Source organism: Acanthochromis polyacanthus, chromosome 18 (assembly GCF_021347895.1).
Source record: "Acanthochromis polyacanthus isolate Apoly-LR-REF ecotype Palm Island chromosome 18, KAUST_Apoly_ChrSc, whole genome shotgun sequence".
NCBI classification, from domain to species: domain Eukaryota; kingdom Metazoa; phylum Chordata; class Actinopteri; family Pomacentridae; genus Acanthochromis; species Acanthochromis polyacanthus.
This window is the reverse complement of record NC_067130.1, coordinates 2,779,712-2,804,688: the sequence shown is the minus strand read 5'-3', so window position 1 is coordinate 2,804,688 and position 24,977 is coordinate 2,779,712. Positions and strand designations below refer to the sequence as shown.

General features: G+C 37.4%; 1 protein-coding gene and 1 non-coding gene across 3 annotated transcripts in view; both read left to right on the top strand.

Annotated features, from left to right (window-relative positions):
- tnksa (tankyrase, TRF1-interacting ankyrin-related ADP-ribose polymerase a) overlaps positions 1–24,977 on the top strand; it is a 156,148-nt gene that overhangs the window by 104,271 nt on the left and 26,900 nt on the right. For both annotated transcript variants that reach the window (XM_051938102.1, XM_051938103.1), the window contains 2 exons: positions 12,143–12,288; positions 13,637–13,802. In XM_051938102.1, coding sequence (XP_051794062.1) covers positions 12,143–12,288; positions 13,637–13,802 — 312 coding nt within the window. The remainder of the gene's footprint in view (positions 1–12,142; positions 12,289–13,636; positions 13,803–24,977) is intronic.
- On the top strand, positions 8,275–8,346 carry trnae-uuc (transfer RNA glutamic acid (anticodon UUC)). The gene has a single exon. It is a non-coding gene; the product is annotated as a tRNA-Glu (tRNA).

Genomic DNA, 24,977 nt, shown 5'->3' with positions numbered 1-24,977 from the left:
GACGACATACTAAACTATGACTTTTTTGTCACATTTTGGACGACATACTAAACTATGACGTTTTTTGTCACATTTTGGACGACATACTAAACTATGACGTTTTTTGTCACATTTTGGACGACATACTAAACTATGACGTTTTTTGTCACATTTTGGACGACATACTATACTATGACGTTTTTTGTCACTTTTTGGACGACATACTAAACTATGACTTTTTTTTCCATTTTTGGACGACATACTAAACTATGTCGTTTTTTCTCACTTTTTGGGCTACATACTTAACTTTGACATTTTTGTCACATTTTAGACGACATGCTATACTATGACGTTTTTTGTCACATTTTGGACGACATACTAAACTATGACGTTTTTTGTCACATTTTGGACGACATACTAAACTATGACGTTTTTTGTCACATTTTGGACGACATACTAAACTATGTCGTTTTTTGTCACTTTTTGGGCGACATACTTAACTTTGACGTTTTTGTCACATTTTAGACGACATGCTAAACTATGACGTTTTTTGTCACATTTTGGACGACATACTAAACTACGACGTTTTTGACACTTTTTGGACGACATACTAAACTATGACGTTTTTGTCACAGTTTGGACGACATACTAAACTATGACATTTTTTGTCACATTTTGGACGACATACTAAACTATGACCTTTTTTTTAACTTTTTGGACGACATACTAAACTATGGCGTTTTTTGTCACTTTTTGGGCGACATACTTAACTTTGACGTTTTTGTCACATTTTAGACGACATGCTAAACTATGACGTTTTTTGTCAGATTTTGGACGACATACTAAACTATGACGTTTTTTGTCACTTTTTGGGCGACATACTTAACTATGACGTTTTTGTCACATTTTGGGCGACATGCTAAACTATGACGTTTTTTGTCAGTTTTTGGACGACATACCAAACTATGACTTTTTTTTCACTTTTTGGACGACATACTAAACTATGACGTTTTTTGTCACTTTTTGGACGACATACCAAACTATGACTTTTTTTTCAGTTTTTGGACGACATACCAAACTATGACTTTTTTTTCAGTTTTTGGACGACATACTAAACTATGACGTTTTTGTCACATTTTAGACGACATGCTAAACTATGACGTTTTTGACACTTTTTGGACGACATACTAAACTATGACGTTTTTTGTCACATTTTGGACGACATACTAAACTATGTCGTTTTTTGTCACTTTTTGGGCGACATACTTAACTTTGACGTTTTTGTCACATTTTAGACGACATGCTAAACTATGACGTTTTTGTCACATTTTGGACGACATACTAAACTATGACGTTTTTTGTCACATTTTGGACGACATACTAAACTATGACGTTTTTTGTCACATTTTGGACGACATACTAAAGTATGACGTTTTTTGTCACTTTTTGGACGACATACTAAACTATGACGTTTTTTGTCACTTTTTGGACGACATACCAAACTATGACTTTTTTTTCAGTTTTTGGACGACATACTAAACTATGACGTTTTTGACACTTTTTGGACGACATACTAAACTATGACGTTTTTGGTCACATTTTGGGCGACATACTTAACTTTGACATTTTTGTCACATTTTAGACGACATGCTATACTATGACGTTTTTTGTCACATTTTGGACGACATACTAAACTATGACGTTTTTTGTCACATTTTGGACGACATACTAAACTATGTCGTTTTTTGTCACTTTTTGGGCGACATACTTAACTTTGACGTTTTTGTCACATTTTAGACGACATGCTAAACTATGACGTTTTTTGTCACATTTTGGACGACATACTAAACTATGACGTTTTTGTCACAGTTTGGACGACATACTAAACTATGACATTTTTTGTCACATTTTGGACGACATACTAAACTATGACCTTTTTTTAACTTTTTGGACGACATACTAAACTATGTCGTTTTTTGTCACTTTTTGGGCGACATACTTAACTTTGACGTTTTTGTCACATTTTAGACGACATGCTAAACTATGACGTTTTTTGTCACATTTTGGACGACATACTAAACTATGACGTTTTTTGTCACTTTTTGGGCGACATACTTAACTATGACGTTTTTGTCACATTTTGGACGACATGCTAAACTATGACGTTTTTTGTCACTTTTTGGACGACATACCAAACTATGACTTTTTTTTCAGTTTTTGGACGACATACTAAACTATGACGTTTTTGTCACATTTTAGACGACATACTAAACTATGTCGTTTTTTGTCACTTTTTGGACGACATACCAAACTATGACTTTTTTTTCAGTTTTTGGATGACGTACTAAACTATGACGTTTTTGTCACATTTTAGACGACATGCTAAACTATGACGTTTTTGACACTTTTTGGACGACATACTAAACTATGACGTTTTTTGTCACATTTTGGACGACATACTAAACTATGTCGTTTTTTGTCACTTTTTGGGCGACATACTTAACTTTGACGTTTTTGTCACATTTTAGACGACATGCTAAACTATGACGTTTTTGTCACATTTTGGACGACATACTAAACTATGACGTTTTTTGTCACATTTTGGACGACATACTAAACTATGACGTTTTTTGTCACATTTTGGACGACATACTAAAGTATGACGTTTTTTGTCACTTTTTGGACGGCATACTAAACTATGACGTTTTTTGTCACTTTTTGGACGACATACCAAACTATGACTTTTTTTTCAGTTTTTGGACGACATACTAAACTATGACGTTTTTGACACTTTTTGGACGACATACTAAACTATGACGTTTTTGGTCACATTTTGGGCGACATACTTAACTTTGACGTTTTTGTCACATTTTAGACGACATACTAAACTATGACGTTTTTGACACTTTTTGGACGACATACTAAACTATGTCATTTTTTGTCACTTTTTGGGCGACATACTTAACTTTGACGTTTTTGTCACATTTTAGATGACATGCTAAACTATGACATTTTTTGTCACATTTTGGACGACATACTAAACTATGACGTTTTTTGTCACATTTTGGACGACATACTAAACTGTGACGTTTTTTGTCACTTTTTGGGCGACATACTTAACTTTGACGTTTTTGTCACATTTTAGACGACATGCTAAACTATGACGTTTTTTGTCACATTTTGGACGACATACTAAACTATGACGTTTTTTGTCACATTTTGGACGACATACTAAACTATGACGTTTTTTGTCACTTTTTGGGCGACATACTTAACTATGACGTTTTTTGTCACATTTTGGACGACATACTAAACTATGACTTTTTTGTCACATTTTGGACGACATACTAAACTATGACGTTTTTTGTCACATTTTGGACGACATACTAAACTATGACGTTTTTTGTCACATTTTGGACGACATACTATACTATGACGTTTTTTGTCACATTTTGGACAACATACTAAACTATGACGTTTTTTGTCACATTTTGGACGACATACTAAACTATGTCGTTTTTTGTCACTTTTTGGGCGACATACTTAACTTTGACGTTTTTGTCACATTTTAGACGACATGCTAAACTATGACGTTTTTTGTCACATTTTGGACGACATACTAAACTACGACGTTTTTGACACTTTTTGGACGACATACTAAACTATGACGTTTTTGTCACAGTTTGGACGACATACTAAACTATGACATTTTTTGTCACATTTTGGACGACATACTAAACTATGACCTTTTTTTTAACTTTTTGGACGACATACTAAACTATGGCGTTTTTTGTCACTTTTTGGGCGACATACTTAACTTTGACGTTTTTGTCACATTTTAGACGACATGCTAAACTATGACGTTTTTTGTCACATTTTGGACGACATACTAAACTATGACGTTTTTTGTCACTTTTGGGCGACATACTTAACTATGACGTTTTTGTCACATTTTGGACGACATGCTAAACTATGACGTTTTTTGTCACTTTTTGGACGACATACCAAACTATGACTTTTTTTTCAGTTTTTGGACGACATACTAAACTATGACGTTTTTGTCACATTTTAGACGACATACTAAACTATGTCGTTTTTTGTCACTTTTTGGACGACATACCAAACTATGACTTTTTTTTCAGTTTTTGGACGACGTACTAAACTATGACGTTTTTGTCACATTTTAGACGACATGCTAAACTATGACGTTTTTGACACTTTTTGGACGACATACTAAACTATGACGTTTTTTGTCACATTTTGGACGACATACTAAACTATGTCGTTTTTTGTCACTTTTTGGGCGACATACTTAACTTTGACGTTTTTGTCACATTTTAGACGACATGCTAAACTATGACGTTTTTGTCACATTTTGGACGACATACTAAACTATGACGTTTTTTGTCACATTTTGGACGACATACTAAACTATGACGTTTTTTGTCACATTTTGGACGACATACTAAAGTATGACGTTTTTTGTCACTTTTTGGACGGCATACTAAACTATGACGTTTTTTGTCACTTTTTGGACGACATACCAAACTATGACTTTTTTTTCAGTTTTTGGACGACATACTAAACTATGACGTTTTTGACACTTTTTGGACGACATACTAAACTATGACGTTTTTGGTCACATTTTGGGCGACATACTTAACTTTGACGTTTTTGTCACATTTTAGACGACATACTAAACTATGACGTTTTTGACACTTTTTGGACGACATACTAAACTATGTCATTTTTTGTCACTTTTTGGGCGACATACTTAACTTTGACGTTTTTGTCACATTTTAGATGACATGCTAAACTATGACATTTTTTGTCACATTTTGGACGACATACTAAACTATGACGTTTTTTGTCACATTTTGGACGACATACTAAACTATGACGTTTTTTGTCACTTTTTGGACGACATACCAAACTATGACTTTTTTTTCAGTTTTTGGACGACATACTAAACTATGACGTTTTTGACACTTTTTGGACGACATACTAAACTATGACGTTTTTGGTCACATTTTGGGCGACATACTTAACTTTGACGTTTTTGTCACATTTTAGACGACATACTAAACTATGACGTTTTTGACACTTTTTGGACGACATACTAAACTATGTCATTTTTTGTCACTTTTTGGGCGACATACTTAACTTTGACGTTTTTGTCACATTTTAGATGACATGCTAAACTATGACATTTTTTGTCACATTTTGGACGACATACTAAACTATGACGTTTTTTGTCACATTTTGGACGACATACTAAACTGTGACGTTTTTTGTCACTTTTTGGGCGACATACTTAACTTTGACGTTTTTGTCACATTTTAGACGACATGCTAAACTATGACGTTTTTTGTCACATTTTGGACGACATACTAAACTATGACGTTTTTTGTCACATTTTGGACGACATACTAAACTATGACGTTTTTTGTCACTTTTTGGGCGACATACTTAACTATGACGTTTTTTGTCACATTTTGGACGACATACTAAACTATGACGTTTTTGTCACATTTTGGACGACATACTAAACTATGACGTTTTTTGTCACATTTTGGACGACATACTAAACTATGACGTTTTTTGTCACATTTTGGACGACATACTATACTATGACGTTTTTTGTCACATTTTGGACAACATACTAAACTATGACGTTTTTTGTCACATTTTGGACGACATACTAAACTATGTCGTTTTTTGTCACTTTTTGGGCGACATACTTAACTTTGACGTTTTTGTCACATTTTAGACGACATGCTAAACTATGACGTTTTTTGTCACATTTTGGACGACATACTAAACTACGACGTTTTTGACACTTTTGGACGACATACTAAACTATGACGTTTTTGTCACAGTTTGGACGACATACTAAACTATGACATTTTTTGTCACATTTTGGACGACATACTAAACTATGACCTTTTTTTTAACTTTTTGGACGACATACTAAACTATGGCGTTTTTTGTCACTTTTTGGGCGACATACTTAACTTTGACGTTTTTGTCACATTTTAGACGACATGCTAAACTATGACGTTTTTTGTCACATTTTGGACGACATACTAAACTATGACGTTTTTTGTCACTTTTTGGGCGACATACTTAACTATGACGTTTTTGTCACATTTTGGACGACATGCTAAACTATGACGTTTTTTGTCACTTTTTGGACGACATACCAAACTATGACTTTTTTTTCAGTTTTTGGACGACATACTAAACTATGACGTTTTTGTCACATTTTAGACGACATACTAAACTATGTCGTTTTTTGTCACTTTTTGGACGACATACCAAACTATGACTTTTTTTTCAGTTTTTGGACGACGTACTAAACTATGACGTTTTTGTCACATTTTAGACGACATGCTAAACTATGACGTTTTTGACACTTTTTGGACGACATACTAAACTATGACGTTTTTTGTCACATTTTGGACGACATACTAAACTATGTCGTTTTTTGTCACTTTTTGGGCGACATACTTAACTTTGACGTTTTTGTCACATTTTAGACGACATGCTAAACTATGACGTTTTTGTCACATTTTGGACGACATACTAAACTATGACGTTTTTTGTCACATTTTGGACGACATACTAAACTATGACGTTTTTTGTCACATTTTGGACGACATACTAAAGTATGACGTTTTTTGTCACTTTTTGGACGGCATACTAAACTATGACGTTTTTTGTCACTTTTTGGACGACATACCAAACTATGACTTTTTTTTCAGTTTTTGGACGACATACTAAACTATGACGTTTTTGACACTTTTTGGACGACATACTAAACTATGACGTTTTTGGTCACATTTTGGGCGACATACTTAACTTTGACGTTTTTGTCACATTTTAGACGACATACTAAACTATGACGTTTTTGACACTTTTTGGACGACATACTAAACTATGTCATTTTTTGTCACTTTTTGGGCGACATACTTAACTTTGACGTTTTTGTCACATTTTAGATGACATGCTAAACTATGACATTTTTTGTCACATTTTGGACGACATACTAAACTATGACGTTTTTTGTCACATTTTGGACGACATACTAAACTGTGACGTTTTTTGTCACTTTTTGGGCGACATACTTAACTTTGACGTTTTTGTCACATTTTAGACGACATGCTAAACTATGACGTTTTTTGTCACATTTTGGACGACATACTAAACTATGACGTTTTTGTCACATTTTAGACGACATGCTAAACTATGACGTTTTTGACACTTTTTGGACGACATACTAAACTATGACATTTTTTGTCACATTTTGGACGACATACTAAACTATGTCGTTTTTTGTCACTTTTTGGGCAACATACTTAACTTTGACGTTTTTGTCACATTTTAGACGACATGCTAAACTATGACGTTTTTGTCACATTTTGGACGACATACTAAACTATGACGTTTTTTGTGACGTTTTGGACGACATACTAAACTATGACGTTTTTTGTGACGTTTTGGACGACATACTAAACTATGACGTTTTTGTCACATTTTGGACGACATACTAAACTATGACGTTTTTTGTCACTTTTTGGGCGACATACTTAACTATGACGTTTTTCTCACTTTTTGGAGGGCATAACTAAACTATGAACTTTTTGGCAATTTTTTGACATTGTAAATTTTGTCTCATATGGTCGAGCGGTCAAGATTCCTGGTTTTCACCCAGATGGCCAGGGTTCACCTCCTGGTATGGGAATGACTCCTTTGTAAATTTCCCTGCTGTGGGATTGATGTGTCACTTTTTGGACGACATACTGAACTATGACGTTTTTGACACTTTTTGGACGACGTTTTTTGTCACATTTTGGACGACATACTAAACTATGACGTTTATGTCACATTTTGGACGACATACTAAACTATGACGTTTTTTGTCACTTTTTGGGCGACATACTAAACTATGGCATTTTTGTCACATTTTGGACGACATACTAAACTATGACGTTTATGTCACATTTTGGACGACATACTAAACTATGACGTCTTTTCTCACTTTTTGGGCGACATACGAAACTATGACGTTTTTTGTGACGTTTTGGACAACATACTAAACTATGACGTTTTTTGTCACATTTTGGACGACATACTAAACTATGACGTTTTTGTCACATTTTAGACGACATACTAAACTATGACGTTTTTTGTCACTTTTTGGGCGACATACTTAACTGTGACGTTTTTCTCACTTTTTGGAGGACATAACTAAACTATAAACTTTTTGGCATTTTTTTGACGTTGTGAAGATTGTCTCATATGGTCGAGTGGTCAAGATTCCTGGTTTTCACTCAGATGGCCTGGGTTCAATTCCCGGTATGGGAATCACTCCTTTGTAAATTTCCCTGCTGTGGGATTAATGTGTCACTTTTTGGACGACATACTAAACTATGACGTTTTTGTCACATTTTGTACGCCATACTAAACTATGACGTTTTTTGTGACGTTTTGGATGACATACTGAACTATGACGTTTTTGACACTTTTTGGGCGACATACTTAACTATGACATTTTTGTCACATTTTGGACGACATACTAAACTATGACGTTTTTTCTCACTTTTTGGGCGACATACTTAACTATGACGTTTTTTCTCACTTTTTGGATGACATAACTAAACTATGAACTTTTTGGCATTTTTTTGACATTGTAAAGTTTGTCTCATATGGTCTAGTGGTCAAGATTCCTGTTTTTCATCCAGATGGCCTGGGTTCAACTCCCGGTATGGGAATGACTCCTTTGTAAATTTCGCTGCTGTGGAATTAATGTGTCACTTTCTGGACGACATACTAAACTATGACGTTTTTCTCACATTTTGGACGACATACTGAACTATGACGTTTTTTGTCATTTTTTGGACGACATACTAAGCTCTGAACTTTTTATGGAATTTGGACGACATAACTAAACTATAAACTTTTTATCGTCTTTTGGTCCATGTATTTAAGTATGTCTCATATGGCCTAGTGGTTTTGACTCCTTATTTTCACCCAGGAGGCTCGGGTTCAACTCTCAGTGTCGCAATGACTCCTCTGTAAATTTCCCCGCTGTGGGATTAAAGTGTCATTTTTTGGACGACATACTAAACTATGACGTTTTTTGTCACATTTTGGACGACATGCTAAACTATGACGTTTTTGTCGCATTTTGGACAACATACTAAACTAGGACGTTTTTTTTTAACTTTTTGGGCGACATACTTAACTATGACGTTTTTTTTAACTTTTTGGACGACATACTTAACTATGACGTTTTTTCTCACTTTTTGGGCGACATACTTAACTATGACGTTTTTTCTCACTTTTTGGGCGACATACTTAACTATGACGTTTTTTCTCACTTTTTGGATGACATAACTAAACTATGAACTTTTTGGCATTTTTTTGACATTGTAAAGTTCGTCTCATATGGTCTAGCGGTCAAGATTCCTGGTATTTATCCAGATGGCCTGGGTTCAACTCCGGGGATGGGAATGACTCCTTTGTAAATTTCCCTGCTGTGGGATTAGTATGTCACTTTCTGGATGACATACTAAACTATGACATTTTTCTCACATTTTGGACGGCATACTGAACTATGACGTTTTTTGTCATTTTTTGGACGACATACTGAGCTCTGAACTTTTTATGGAATTTGGGCGACATAACTAAACTATAAACTTTTTATCGTCTTTTGGTCCATATATTTAAGTATGTCTCATATGGCCTAGTGGTTTTGACTCCTTATTTTCACCCAGGAGGCTCGGGTTCAACTCTCGGTATAGCAATGACTCCTCTGTAAATTTCCCTGCTGTGGGATTAAAGTGTCTTTTTTTGGACGACATACTACACTATGACGTTTTTTGTTATATTTTGGACGACATGCTAAACTATGACGTTTTTGTCACTTTATGGACGACATACTAAACTGTGACGTTTTTTTGTCACATTTTGGACGACATACTAAACTGACGTTTTTTTTTTTTACTTTATGGACGACATACTAAACTGTGACGTTTTTTTTTTTACTTTTTGGACGACATACTAAACTATGACGTTTTTTGTCACATTTTGGACGACATACTAAACTGTGACGTTTTTTGTCACATTTTGGACGACATACTAAACTATGACGTTTTTTTGTTATATTTTGGACGACATACTACACTATGACGTTTTTGTCACATTTTGGACGGCATGCTAAACTACGATGTTTTTTTTTTTTTTACTTTTTGGACGGCATACTAAACTATGACTTTTTTTTTTTTAACTTTTTAGACAACATACTAAACTACGACATTCTTTCTCACATTTTGGGAGTGGGATTTGAACCTGTGTCTCTTGACACAGTCCTGTTTATAAGTCATCCTCTCACCCAGTTGAGCTACCAGGGCACCTTTTCTGCCTTTGTTCGACCACATAGTAAACTATGACATTTTTGTCATATTTCAGACGACATACTAAACTTTGATGTTTTTTTAGACAAGAAAACGGTTTCACTGTTGCTGTCTAGCAAAGAATGTGTCTACACATAGAAGCAGCTGGAATGGAGACAAGTTCTGACAGTGTTTCCTGAAGAAAGGAAAGAAAGGAGTGAAGGACAGAATGTGGTTACAGTGACGCTGTGCCGGCAGCTGTATCACCTGATGGAAAATCTTTAACAAAGCCATGGATCCAGACTATAAGGTGTATCATTGTGAAAATTTAATGAGGTGGTCCTTCTGTAATTTCTGACTTCCCCTGAAAATTTCATCCAAATCCATTAGTCTGTTTTTGAGTAATGTTTCAGACAGACAGACAGATTCACCGATCATCACATAACTGCCGTTTCTTGGTGGAGTAATAAAAAGTCAAATGATTTGGAAAAGAAGCTGCAGACTCTTTTTCCGTTTAATTAATGGATTAATCGACAAAACATTGCAGCTGTAAATAGGTTACTTCTGCTACAGCCTCTACATATGGAGTCCTATCCTGGGTGCAATTAATCATCTATTTTACTGTACTGTCACCACAATTCATTTCCACTCAGCCAGCTGCAGTTATTTAGTATTTTTGCTGAAAATAGCTTTCATAAACAGTGAGGGATAATGGTTTTTCGCTGTGGAATAGGGTGTCAGCAGGATGTTTTCAATTTATTTCCTGTGGAATAGGATGGCAGACACAGGTAGGATGAAACTTTAAAATAAATTTCCCACTGTGCCCATTTTTACTACTGAGCTGAGGTGTAATTGGGTTTGAAATAACAGAAGAGAAGAAGAAATGTTGTACTGTCATTCCCTGTGAACAGCAGGCTGCAGGTGAAGGCATCACAACCAATGTTCAGTTAATAACTTGGGGGGTGGGCGAATATTCGGATACCAAAATTAATATCCGGATGGTGCCGTAGCGAACGAATATTCGGGATATTCGGGTCCAGCCCTAATATTTATAGACAGAATATATCCGCTGAGGGATGTTTCCAGTGTCAATGACGTTCACCTTAGCACCGTCGCCTTGCAGCTACAACATCCCGGGTTCACATCCCGGCCTTCCTGGGATCTTTCTGCATGGAGTTTCCATGTTTTCCGTGTTCATGCATGGGCTTTCTCCAGGTTCTCCAGTTTCCTCCTACATTATAAAAACATGCTGAGGTTTATTGATTACTCTAAATTGTCTCCTGCCTTCACCCTCAGTCAGCTGGGATAGACCCTAATGAGGATTAATCTGTGTATAGATAATGGATGGATGGATGTTAGTCTGGTGTGTTTGGACCATACTAGCTCACAGTGCTAACATGCTAATGTTTAGCAGACAATATTTACTGTCTTATTGTTTCATATTAACATGGTGGGAATAAGAATATCATTAAAGGGGAAGTTGGCTGTTATTAACTGAAGTATTAGAAACAAATAAATACTGAGCTGCTGATGAAGTGAGTTACCAGAATTCAATCTATTCGGCCGACGTGGAACATTTGACTTAACAAATGTCGACCTCGGTGGGTGGCAGCATGAAAACTCATAAAATCATCTAATCCTAAAATCAACTGTTGTCATAAATATGCATTCAGTAGAACAACGAGTCTTGATTGTCATTTCATTTCTCTAGCTGCACAGACCTTTCATTTCATTCTAATTCCATTCTTCCTTCTCTCTCTTTGCAGTCGTTGTGCACGGCTCAGAATGTGAACTGCAGAGATCTGGAGGGACGACACTCCACTCCTCTTCACTTCGCTGCCGGCTACAACAGAGTGTCGGTGGTGGAGTACCTGCTGCACCACGGGGCCGACGTGCACGCCAAGGACAAAGGGTGAGACGCTCCAGTCCTGGTGTCATTCATGCTGAAGAGGAAAAGTAAAGACCGAGATGGATTTGAAGCTGTTGTTAGTCTGCACCAGGAGAGTCAAACTCATCTTAGTTCAGGCTCCACATTCAGCCCAGTTTGATCTCCAGTGGACCGGACCAGTAAAAACACAGTAAAATAACCTGTAAACAACAACAACAACCCACAATAATTCATTTGTTTTAGTGCAAAAAAAGTACATTCTGAAAATGTTCACATTTAAGGAGCTCTCTTTTACAAAACATTATGAACAGCCTGAAATTTGTTAAGATTAAGTGCAATTTCAGCAACATTCAGCCTCAGTTTATCATTTTCACATTACAACTTCCAGATCACAGAGTGTCTACAAAGAAACACAACATTTAGTCACATCTGGAAATGAATGATATAGTATTTTATTTTATGATCAAAACAAGTCAGACAAAAAATGGACACAAAACACAAAAACGAGACAAAATGACAAAACAATGAGCAATCTAGTATTTTACTTTATGATCAAAAAAAGAAGTCAGACAAAAAAGAACAAAACTAGACGAGCCCCCAGTAGAGGGCAGAAACCCGCCCATGCATGATACTCTGTATCAATTTTGATCATCCTACGTATCTCCCTCCCTACTTGATCTGCTGACCTCTAACTCCACAACTGAGCAGGGGACCTTAGACTGATCTTCAGTGCCAAGTTTGATTATCCTGACTTCAGCACTTGCAGAGATATCTGACCGGACATACACACAAACATACATACTTACCCAGCCAGATACCGAAGCGAATGCAGTAACCCCGCTGACGTACAACAGGCGTGGTTAACAAGACAAAATATTACAAAATGTTGACTCAAACCGACAAAAAAAATGAGACAAACGACACAAGTGAGACAAAAAACAAAGAATAAAGCGAAAAAAGGATAAAAAAACAAGACAGAAAACACAAGTGAGACAATGAGGAAACACAAAAATGACAAAAACATGAGACAAAAGAGACAAAAAACAACAAAACAAACAAAATATGACAAAAAAATCAGGCAAAAAATGACAAAACAACAAAAAAACCCATTTAGTATTTTACTTTATGATCAAAACAACTTGTCATGGTCTAGAAATGATTTTAAATTTATAGTTTTACTAATTTACAATCTGCAGTTAATGTCTTCTCTGTAATTTTTACACTTTGAGGGCCGGATTGGACCCTCTGGAGGACCACTTTTGGACCACGGGCCTCATGTTGGACACCCCTGCTCTATATATCATGAATTAAAAAGGTTGAAAGTAAAGTTGTAAAATGTTTATTGACGACATTGATTGTGTTTCCTCTGCAGCGGTCTGGTTCCCCTCCATAACGCCTGTTCCTACGGTCACTACGAGGTGGCTGAGCTGCTGGTCAGACACGGAGCCTCGGTCAACGTGGCCGACTTGTGGAAGTTCACGCCGCTCCACGAAGCCGCCGCCAAGGGCAAATATGAGATCTGCAAACTGCTGCTTAAGGTCTGAACTGGTCTTTTCCTAATAGCTACCATTTACTGCCAATGCTAATAAGCAGCGCTGAATATTTAAAGCTGCACTGAGCACTTTTAACTGTAAGGCAAGGCAAGTTTATTTGCATAGCAGCCCTCATGTCCAAGACGATTCAGACTGCTTTGCATAAAACATTAAGAGCATTAAAATGAGGTTTAACTACTCATCAAGTCGCTTTGCCGTCCAAAAATGTCCGAAAGTATTTGTTTTTGTAAAATTGCTTTAAATTGACTCAAAAAAATGTCCAAAAAGGGTCAAGAGTTGTTCAAAATAACTCATAAATAGTCCAGGAGTACTTGAAAATACTTGGAAATATCTGGAAGTTTGTCATTTTTTGAGTCGTTGAGGTGATTGTAGTTAAAAAGCAGCACTGAATGCACTTTTCCATCACTTACTTACTCACTAAAAAGCTACATTCACCTTTTTTGTTGTTTTCGTTACAGATAATCATTAATTGAACAGGACTGGGTTTTGTATTGTGGGGTGAAATAAACAAACCATTTAGGGATATCACATCGGATGACAAATGGCATTTTACACTATTTTCCATCATTTTATTGACCAAACAGTGGCTCTACTAATCCTGGTTTTCATAATTGCACGCGGAGCTTTTCCTCTTTGGTCTTTTATTTTCTGAAAACAAACAGTAAGCTTCAAATCTGCTGCCATCTCATGAGTTCTTGCTTTATTAAAGCCTGCAGGATTCAAATATTCAAATTCTGCGGTTTACATTGTGTAGCTTTAATGCTCTGTAAACACTTCATCCTCAGCTCAGGTAGACCAGGGGTGTCCAACATGAGGCCCGTGGTCCAAAAGTGGTCCTCCAGAGGGTCCAATCCGGCCCTAAAAGTGTAAAAATTCCAGAGAAGACATTAACTGCAGATTGTAAATTAATAAAACTATAAATTTAAAGTAATTTGTACATATGACAAGTTGTTTGGATCATAAAGTAAAATACTAGATTGCTCATTGTTCTTTTGTTGTTTTGTGTCTCATTTTTGTAACATTTTGTCGTGTTCTTGTTGTTTTTTGTCTTTTTTTTCAGGTTGTTCATGATGTTTTGGAAAAGTGAACATTTTCAGAATGTACTTTTTACACTAAAACAAAGGAAACATTAGGAGTTGTGGTTATTTATCGGTTATTATTCTGTGATTTTACTGGTCACTGGAGATCAGATCGGGCTGAATGTGGAACCTGAACTAAAATGAGTGTGACACCCCTGAGGTAAACAGTATTTACTAGACACAAACTCGTTGTAAATCAGTCCTGTGAAAGAAGGAGCTGGTGACAAAACAACGATAAAACATCTGCTGCTAATGCCATTAATGACATCTGCTGATGCGTATCCTCTGTGAACGATGCGTGTTGGTACTTTAATCAACATTATGGATCCGACTTCCTCCTGAATTACCCGACAGAAGAAGCCTTTCGTTGGCAAACCGAGTGTGAATATTCACTAACAGCATGACTGTCTGCGTGTTTTCCACCCAGCCAAGATAAACTCTGACCAATCAGATTAGAAAGCTGAAAATACGTGTTGTGTAACAGCGGATTGTCACATCTCTCTGGGTCTAAATGAATCCTGTGAAATGTTGCAGTTTCACAGCTGAATGCATTTTTGTTTTTCCTGCCACAAACACCTCCAGACAAGGTTACATCACCACTTTGTTGTTGCCATATGGGGCTGCATAAATTATTATTAGATCAACACAGATGAATTCACACAGGATGCACACGCGCACACACACACACACATGCAGTCAACAAGCACATGGAAAAGCAAAGGGGGATGTGTCTAGATATTATTAATTCATTTACTGTCATCGCACAATGAGATTAAATTTGAAGGAGCCTCTACCAGATTCATCAGAGAATACAGAAGTGGAAAGTTTAAATGAAAACAGAAGATAAAAATACTGCAGATAAAGGTTCGTACAAGACGGTGAGAGAGAGTAAAGGTCAGATACAGATATAAGAAGTGCAACCAAGGACGTTAGTATGAAATTGACAAAGTCAGACTGTTGAGACGGCAAGGAAAATAAAAAGCAGGAATCAGTGGCTCTGTTTAGGTGGTAAAATGACAGTTTAGGCCATTTTCCACTAGCACCTACTGGACTCAACTCCATTCGGTTTAGGTCAGGGGTGTCAAACTCATTCTAGTCCAGGTTCCACATTGAGCCCAGTTTGATCTCCAGTGGACTGGACCAGTAAAATCACAGCATAATAACCTTTAAATAACCACAACTCCTAATGTTTCCTTTGTTTTAGTGCAAAAAGTCCTTTCTGAAAATGTTCACATTCAAGCAATTAGTTTTTTCTTTTACAAAACATTAAGAACAATCTGAAATTTCTTAAGATAAATAAATTCAATTTGAAAAGTCAGACAAAAAAAACAACAAAAGCAAGACAAAATATTACAAAAATGAGATACAAAAAGGAAACAAAAGACACGAAACAAAACAAAAAACAAAAAAGTTACAAAGGGACCAAAAAATGGACGAACAACAAAAACGAGACAAAAAATTACACAAATGACACACAAGCAAGACAAAACAACACAAGATGACACAAATGATAGCAAAATAACGAATAAAGCAAAACACTCACCGTCCTCCAACATGGTCTCCAATAATCCAGCGGTGGAGTCGAGGCCACTCTTCCTCCCGTTGCTCGTCAGTCGGTGCTGTAAACGGCGTCCATTTGGCTAAACCACTTCCAACACCTCCGCTTTGACACACTCCAGGTCCTTGATGGATCGATTGCCACTTTTAAGCTTTTCCAGCTTCTCCCGACACTGCTTCATTGTCCTGCTGTATCCGTGGGCCGCCATCCACTTAGAGACCTCCTGTGAGTCGCACTGTCCAGCTCCCTCTGTGTTCTTTCGTCCGCCACCGAAGACAGAAAAGTTCCCACCTCTTCATTCGCCCAGGTCTGGTGTGTCGTCACTCCCTGTCCAATCAGTGGCCTGCACTCTGTAGACGTCACATCATCGGATCAACTCAGCTCGCTGGGAACCCCGGCCGAGTAGGTGCTAAAATAGTAGCTGGTAGCAGGTACTACGTCCTGATGGAAAACCTCACAAACCGAGAAGAGCCGAGCCATTAAAGTGGAGATGAGTGGACTGTAGGGGGCGGTGTTTGGGAAGGTGACAGCAGCTTCTTCGTCTCAAAGCCGGACATCAAACATGCGCTGGGTGTTGCGGCATGATTTCCTCCAAGACAGCGAGTGTCGTCAATAAAGTTGTACTGCCAGACGTAGCGGTGATTTAGTGCTGACGACAGTTCTGATAATCCTCGTTCAAGTCGTTTGTCAAACAAACAAACAGGGGAAAAAAAGAGCCAAATATCCACTGGTTCCAGAAGAAGAATCACCTGCTTCCCTCTGTTTCTTCGTCGTTAATGAAATATTTTCTCCCATTTGAGGAAATCGCTTCGACAAAATAGGCAATTAAAAAATGTCACGTCTGCCTCAGGGAAATTGTGATGTTTTCTGGCATTTTTGAGACAAACGGAGTCTTGATTAATTGAAAAACAATTGAGACATGAGTCTATAATGGAAATGTCAGCAAAGATTAAATAGTACACCCATAATGATCCACAATGAGAGATTTTTTTATCCTCTAAAGCCGTGTCTGTGATTATCTGAGGAACTTCACCTCCTTTCTGTTGAGGACTGAAGCTTTTGGTCCTACGATGGTTGAAGAATCTGGTGAGGTTGCTGGAAGAAGAGTGTATTCATCCTTGTGGTGCTTTAGGATTAAGGAAGCGGTGGACTGGTTACAAGCCTGACAGTCATTCTGTGGTCTGCTGGTTAAAAGCACAAATCCAGTGACACCCTTTTACTTTAAGACCCAAGTTATGGAGTTGGCTGAGGCTGCTTTGCTGAAAAACAGAGAAAACGCTGAAGTAGAATCTATTATTTAACCTCCTGTGTGTGAACACTGTCAGCCGCTGCCCTAATTGCCCCGTAGATAATCTGATATTGATCCAAATTGAGAGAAAAAGGTTTTTTTCAGGGCGGTTAACACTTAATAGTTTTGGCAGTTGACCAAGCACAGCTTCCAAATTAAAAGACCAGAATAAATGAGTTCAGAACCTGGAGATCTTTCCATGCAGGAAAGGGCTGAACAGCTAATTGAAACATTAAATCAAAAATATGAAAGATCATTATCTAGTGGAGAAAAAGAAACATTCTCACTAAAATCACGACTCCTATCTCAGTACTGATCAAAAACTTGGAATCTGATTTTTCTGTCATTACTGAAATCAAAAACTGCAGCCTGTGGCCAGATGAACACCGATGTTCCACCATTTACCACGAAAACACCAGCTGTGAGGCTTTGAGTCTGTGTTGAGATGCTGAAATGTTCTGATCTGTGGTGGTCCAACACCTTCTTCAGACACTTTGCTGTTTGGATGCCTCTGGAACGGCGACAGTTGAGTCTGGAGGCGTTCTGCTTCCAGGCTGTCCCATTCTTGTGAGCGTGATATCTCTTCAACACTTGGAGACAGTTTCTTAAAATTTGGCAGAGATTTCCTTTTGGACTCGAGCGTAAAGTTACTAAAATTTGGTACCTGAAGGTTAAAGCCAGGGGCTATCGCATGACCTTCTGCATGTTATTCCAATGCTTTCATTCTCCCAATATGTCCAGTCTCTCTTCAATGCCTGGTACCACTAAAGGTATAAGCAGATTAGTAAGAATTAGTGCAACAGGAATGGGCTGCTGTGATCAGAAGCTGGTGGAGAGCATGAAGAGACACATGGTTGTAGTCATCAGAAACAATGGTTCTGAATCAGTACTAAGTCCTGTGTGGATCATGGGACTAAAACAGATAGAAAAGAAAAGATGGAATCCTAAAAGCTGTTTTTGGTAGAACAATACCATAGCTACCGATGGAAGAACTGAAGTGATTTTGGTTATTATCAAGAAAACATGGAAAATCTCTGATGTCAGCTCTGGAATCAATGAGCTGTTTTTGTTGTTATCATTATATTTGTCCAAACAAATGTACCTTTAGTGGTACCAGGCATTAAAATGAACAAGAAATTGAAGAAAACAAGACTGGTCTAATCATTTTTTTCATGACTATACAACCGTCATTCAGTAGCTTCAGTTTCCTCTACAGTGGGATATTTCACTGTAAATATTAGAATCATTCATGTTGTCTGACTTGTGTGTCGACTATTGGGTGATTTTTCATAAAAGAACAGCAGCCTCACGAAATAAAACTATTTCTTTCTGACAGTAAGATATTGTACTGGGATTTACTTGGTTTTGACGTCAAACTACATGTAAAATATCCCGCAGAATCCAAATCTGCATGTTCTAAAATCTAAACTCACAATCTGCAATCTGATGTGGATTTCATCCACAAGCCTCTTCTGGTTTTTGTTCCAGAAACGATCAGTGGACATCTTCTCTTCTATTTTTTCCCCCCCCATCGGCCGTGAAATTGTTTCAGCGTTGTGGGGAAAGGGTAAGGAGTTGGCAGACAGTAGATATGTGCCCCGAAGGCTCCAAAGTGTTCGCTAAAATTGAGCAGCCATTCTACAGACTTTGAAAAGATGATAGAAAACTGTTAGAGAAGCTTGTCGTCATTATGTACAGCCACTCCGGTTAAATTGAAGCGGGTGGTGATGCACGACTGCCGCGGGATAGGAGGCGAGATGGAGGCCTTGGTACGACATGGAGAGTGGTGGAGAATGGAGCATGAAGGAGAGAGCTGAAGGATTATTCAGTCTGTATGTAGATCCTCGGTCATCAAGGTCATGGTTATCCTTGGAACTTGAGCTCTCTTTTGGGTTTTTGAAGATGTTTCACCGTCTTGGATTGTTCAGTCTACATTACTACCGGTTACCGGAGTTGTCAACACGATGCAGTGCTGTGAAAGATTTAACAAGTACAACAACTTCAGTCACAGGGTTGTTGGCTAAACGCAACGTTGGTGGTTCAATCCCAACTCCACATGTAGAAATGTCAAGATACTGAACCTGAAGTTGCTCCTGAGACAAGCACCTTCCATGACAGCTGTCACAAACGTGTTAATGTATGAATGAGAAACACAATGTACAGCTCTTTTAGTAGCACTAAGGTAGAAAAATACTACATAAGTACTTACTCTAGAGCACAGGTGTCAAACATGTGCGGCCAGATACCCCCAATCACTGAGATGCAGATTCGTACGGGACTAGTATTATAACAGGATGTTGGAGTTTGGTGAACTGTAGTCGGTAATTTTAGGTGGAATTTTTACTCTCCAAATTACCAAAATGACGCATCCTTACGGGATTAAGATCACAGACATCCTCCAAAGTTATTACAAATCACCATTGGTCCTGAGGTGATACTAATCCCGTGTGAATGGGGCTTTAGTGGGAGTTTATTAAAAGTAATGTTTATCCTTGTCTGCTGTAAACTCAGTGATGAGAAAGCAGTTCGTCTATAAGATATGCTACTTGATAATTGGTTGTATAATTACATATCTAGTTCGATAGAAAGTCTCCCTTGGGGTCAGTGTGTGAGCTTTATGTGGAGGTAAATTCCAGCCAGCGCTCCCAAAACAGCAGTCAGATATTAGCAGCTCCCTCAGGCCACACTTTGACTGATCAATCGGTTCTTCCAATCAGAGGTCTGGAGACATAGACTGATGATGGATTGTCCACAGTGGGGGGCCAGTTTGGCATTTTTCCACTCTGGTCAGAATATTCTCTGAATTTTGGTTGGATTTTAAGCGAGGATTTGTGATTCTCATGCCCTCGTTTTCCCTTCGACGTGGAATTCGTGCACGGAAGTAGCAGAGTGTGTTCTCACCCATCGCTGTTAATCTGCCATCGCCTCGGGATGCAACTGTTCCCTGGTTCTGAATAAACTGTTCCAGAGTTCAGCGGTAGGTTTTCCTTTGTCTCCTCTGTTTGTTGTCAACTTTCTATTGTCCCGTTTTTGTGTCGGATTTGTGCTCTGAATAAATCTCTGCTGTGTTCGCTCCCTGCGCTCTGATCGTCTATGAGGAGCTTACAAAATACCGATTAGCATTTGCTTTGTTCGGGAAGACGTGTAAGAGCATAATGAATTTCTACTCAACTGAAGTACAATCTGTCTTATTAGCGCTCGACATGAAATGTGTGAACTTGAACGACTTCTGAATGTCTGGGTGTGATGTCTCATCATCCACCAAGAGACCGATTATTAATTAGTGACTTTTTCCTGTTTGGAGTTTCTGACTATGAACAGTTTCTTAAGGTGAAGCTCTTTTGCTCTTTCATTCGTGATGGCGCTCAGTGTTTACTACGAAACATCCAGTTCCTCTTCTGTTCCTTAATCATGCTACTAAAAACCTCTATGGGCAGAAACACTTTCTTCCAGACTGGAAATCCTCAGAACTATTTGATATATTGCCGTTAAATCTGTACAGACATTCATGGTTTCCAGAAGGTGAACTTAAGCTTTTGGATGCAATGTCTCCCCTTATCAGCATTTTAGATTCTGGTAGACAGTTGCAGTTAACTTTTGATGATGTAACTCTGCAGTAAGTCCATATTTTCAGCAGGGCTGGCCCAAATAGTGGTTTCTGGCCTCTGAATATTCGGGCCCTATTAAAGACGAATATCCGAATACCAAAATTAATATCCGGATACCGCCGGAGCGAACGAATATTCGGATATTTGGGTCCAGCCCTAATTTTTCAGTACATATTACTTACTTTGTGAAAAAAAGAACTCGTCCATCACCATTTATACACATTTTGCCTCGCTGAAGATCACGAACCACCGCAGGGTCAAAACAGACAAACCTTCATTCACATTTACACCTATGGCCAATTAGAAATCACCATTAACCTAGAATGAATGTCTTTGGACTGTGGGAGAAGCTAGTGAACTCTGCAACTAGCAAATAAGCAAGTTAAACTTAAAAAATCTTACTTTAGGGTCATTAAATCTCAGCTCATCAGGGACCTTCTGCTCGGCCAGCTCTGATTTGCTTTCAGTTATTTTTTTTAACAGGAAATTATGGAAATTTATAACATTAGCAGTGAAATTTTAGATTGATAGATCAAGTGCTTTCAGAGATTTAACACTTTTTACTAACTTTCGCACATCATTACAAGTTCCATTTTTGAGCAAACGTTGCTGAAAACAAAAGCATGCCAATGTTTTATTTTTTAAAAAAGAAATATTTTAGCTTTTATGGTAGAACTCGGTTATGAAAGTTAAACAAAAGTAGGTTCCTTTCATTTTTCTGACACTACCACATCACTAGCTGGCTTCTGAATTAATTTTTTCTGTTAATGTGTGCTAAAACATGAGACTTTACATGAATGTTTCCACAATGTACTCATAATCAGAGTCTACTTGTCCAATATTACAGAATCCTTCTGAGTCAAAGACATGATAGAAAATAACAGTAAATATTTCAGACTTTCATCTTTAATAGTTCTTGAGATATTATGTGGGTTGACACACAGCTAAAATATGTATCAGGAAGTATTGAATAAATCAAGCTCAAATTTCACAAATATCTGGATAAATATCTATATTTTATGTCGTGAAACTTTCAGGAAAATCAAGCAATGATAAAGAAGACAGGTCTGTAAAAAGTGATGATTTGAGACGGTTTGAACCTGTAATAAAAGCTACTTAAGTTATGAAAACAATTCAAATATTTTCCCCCAAATTAGCCAGAAGTTGCTTTAATTTGTCTGTAAAAAAAAAATAATGACCTTGCTGAGAATTTGCAGCAAAATTGCCAAAGAATGACCAAAACTGTGAGCCAGAAAACTAGACGAATGCAAAAGGTATTATTTATGGAAAACATAAACTGGCATGACCACCACTAATGGAATTTGGTAGAAGTTAGTGAACTTTGACATTTTTTTTTGGCAAACTAATGTCAAATGTGTCCAATGTTTTCTTTTCGTAGTCAACAGCAGTTAAATGCTGTAAAATTTCTATCAGATGTTGCGTTTTCCCTCTTTTCCAACGTTTTATATCATTCCATCTCAGGATGTCCAATAATATCGGCCTGCCAAAATTATCGGGCCGATATTGGCATAAAACTGTAACATCGGTAAATATCGTTATCGGGTTTTTTGCCTATCATGAAAACCGATAAAATAATGACTGGATTTTGCCGGCATTTACCGACTCATAGAGGGAGGGAGAGTGGGAACAGTTTTTTTTTTTTAAAAGAAGGCATTTTTTCTATAGCTTAATTTTCTTGTTTTGCACAGAAAATGTTTACATTTGAAAGCCTTGTTGTATTTGAGAATGCATCCAATGGAGCATCACAATAAAATCAGATATGATGTGTTAATTCCACCACAGAAGATCTGTGATGTTAGCTAAAATTAGTTAAAAAGCCCACATATATCGGTATCGGCTGATATCGGAATCGGAAATTTGAGAGTTGGACAATATCGGCAAAAAAGCCGATATCGGACATCCCCATAGAAAGTAAGATGGTGAACATGTAAACACTCCACCTGCTTAAATATCAGCATTGAGTGAAAGGCACTAATGTGACAACAAACAACGTTACCGAGGTGCGAGCCTAATTTATATTTAACGTAAAATCCATTTCCAATTATTGCTTTCAGGCTCAGTGTAAAATCTTTTTCTTTGCTGTTATATAAATGTCTCCAACTATTTATATTCTAATTCTCTAACTGTTTATATTCTAATTCTCCCGGATTGAGGATAAATTACAGTCAGAATGTGACTGCAAAAAGCAGCAGGAGATAATGGAAACCGAGACGCCGGGTAGAAAAAACCCTAGCAGTTCTGAAAAAGAAGAATATAGCTGTGAGAGATTTCTAACGGACAGTTTCAGGCCAGCCGTGGAGACCCAGGGGAGTGGTCCCACAACATCCAACTTTAATGAGCGGATTTCAAAACTTACAATGAAATGACAAGTTAAGCCGTAACCTAGGAGACAGCTGAGCGATGAAAATGTCTGCCTTCCCCTCGTCCCCGGGGGTATCTGGTGTTTTCCACTTCACTGGGCGTCCTGTCCTCACCTCTCTACCTCCTCTAGCTTCTCCCTCTCTTCTGCTCTCTGGTGATTTACCTTCATCCTCTTCTCACTCGTCACTTGTCATCATTTCCTCCTTGTTGAAGTGAAACGTCTCCACTGGGGTTGGATGGTTTGGGATGTTGAGGGACTTTTTTAGATTCAAGCACAAGATGGAAAGATTCAGTCTAAAACCACGTATTTATTATTAATAGGGATGTCCGATAGTGGCTTTTTTTTTGCCAATTACCGATATGCCGATATTGTCCAATTCTCAATTTCTGATTCTGTTGTCAACCGATACCAATATATGTGGACTATTTAACTCAGAGGTGTCCAACATGAGGCCCGTGGGCCAAAAGTGGTCCTCCAGAGGGTCCAATCCGGCCCTCAAAGTGTAAAAATTACAGAGAAGACATTAACTGCAGATTGTAAATTAGTAAAACTATAAATTTAAAATTATTTCTAGACCATGACAAGTTGTTTTGATCATAAAGTAAAATACTAGATTGTTGATTGTTCTTTTGTGGTTTTGTGTCTCATTTTTGTAATACTTTGTCTTGTTTTTGTTGTTTTGTTTCTGGTTTTTGTCGTTTCGTTTTTGTCTCATTTTTGTCATTTTCTGTTTTGCTTTATTCATTGTTTTGTGTATCGTGTGTGTCGTCTCATGTTTTTTTGTCTTGCTTGTGATCTTTGTCCATTTTTTGTTGTTTTGTTTCTCTTTTTTGTCATTTTTGGTCTCATTCGTGTCATTTGGGTAATTTTTGTCTCGTTTTTGTCGTTTGTCCTTTTTTTTGCTCCCTTGTAATTTTTTTGTCTAATTTTTTGTTTTATTTTGTGTCTTTTGTCACTTTTTTGTATGTTGATGCATTTTGTGTGTTTATTTTGATTCAGAAATTTCACTTTGTTCATCAAGTTTTGTAAAAATAAATAATCCTTTAAATGTGAACATTTTCAGAATGAACCTTTTTCCACTAAAACAAAGAAAAAATGTAGAGTTGTGGTTATTTTTAAGTTATTATGCTGTGATTTTACTGGTCATTGGAGATCAGACTGGGCTGAATGTGGAACCTGAACTAAGATGGGTTTGACACCCCTGATTTAACTAATTTTAGGAAATAAAACATCACATATCTCCT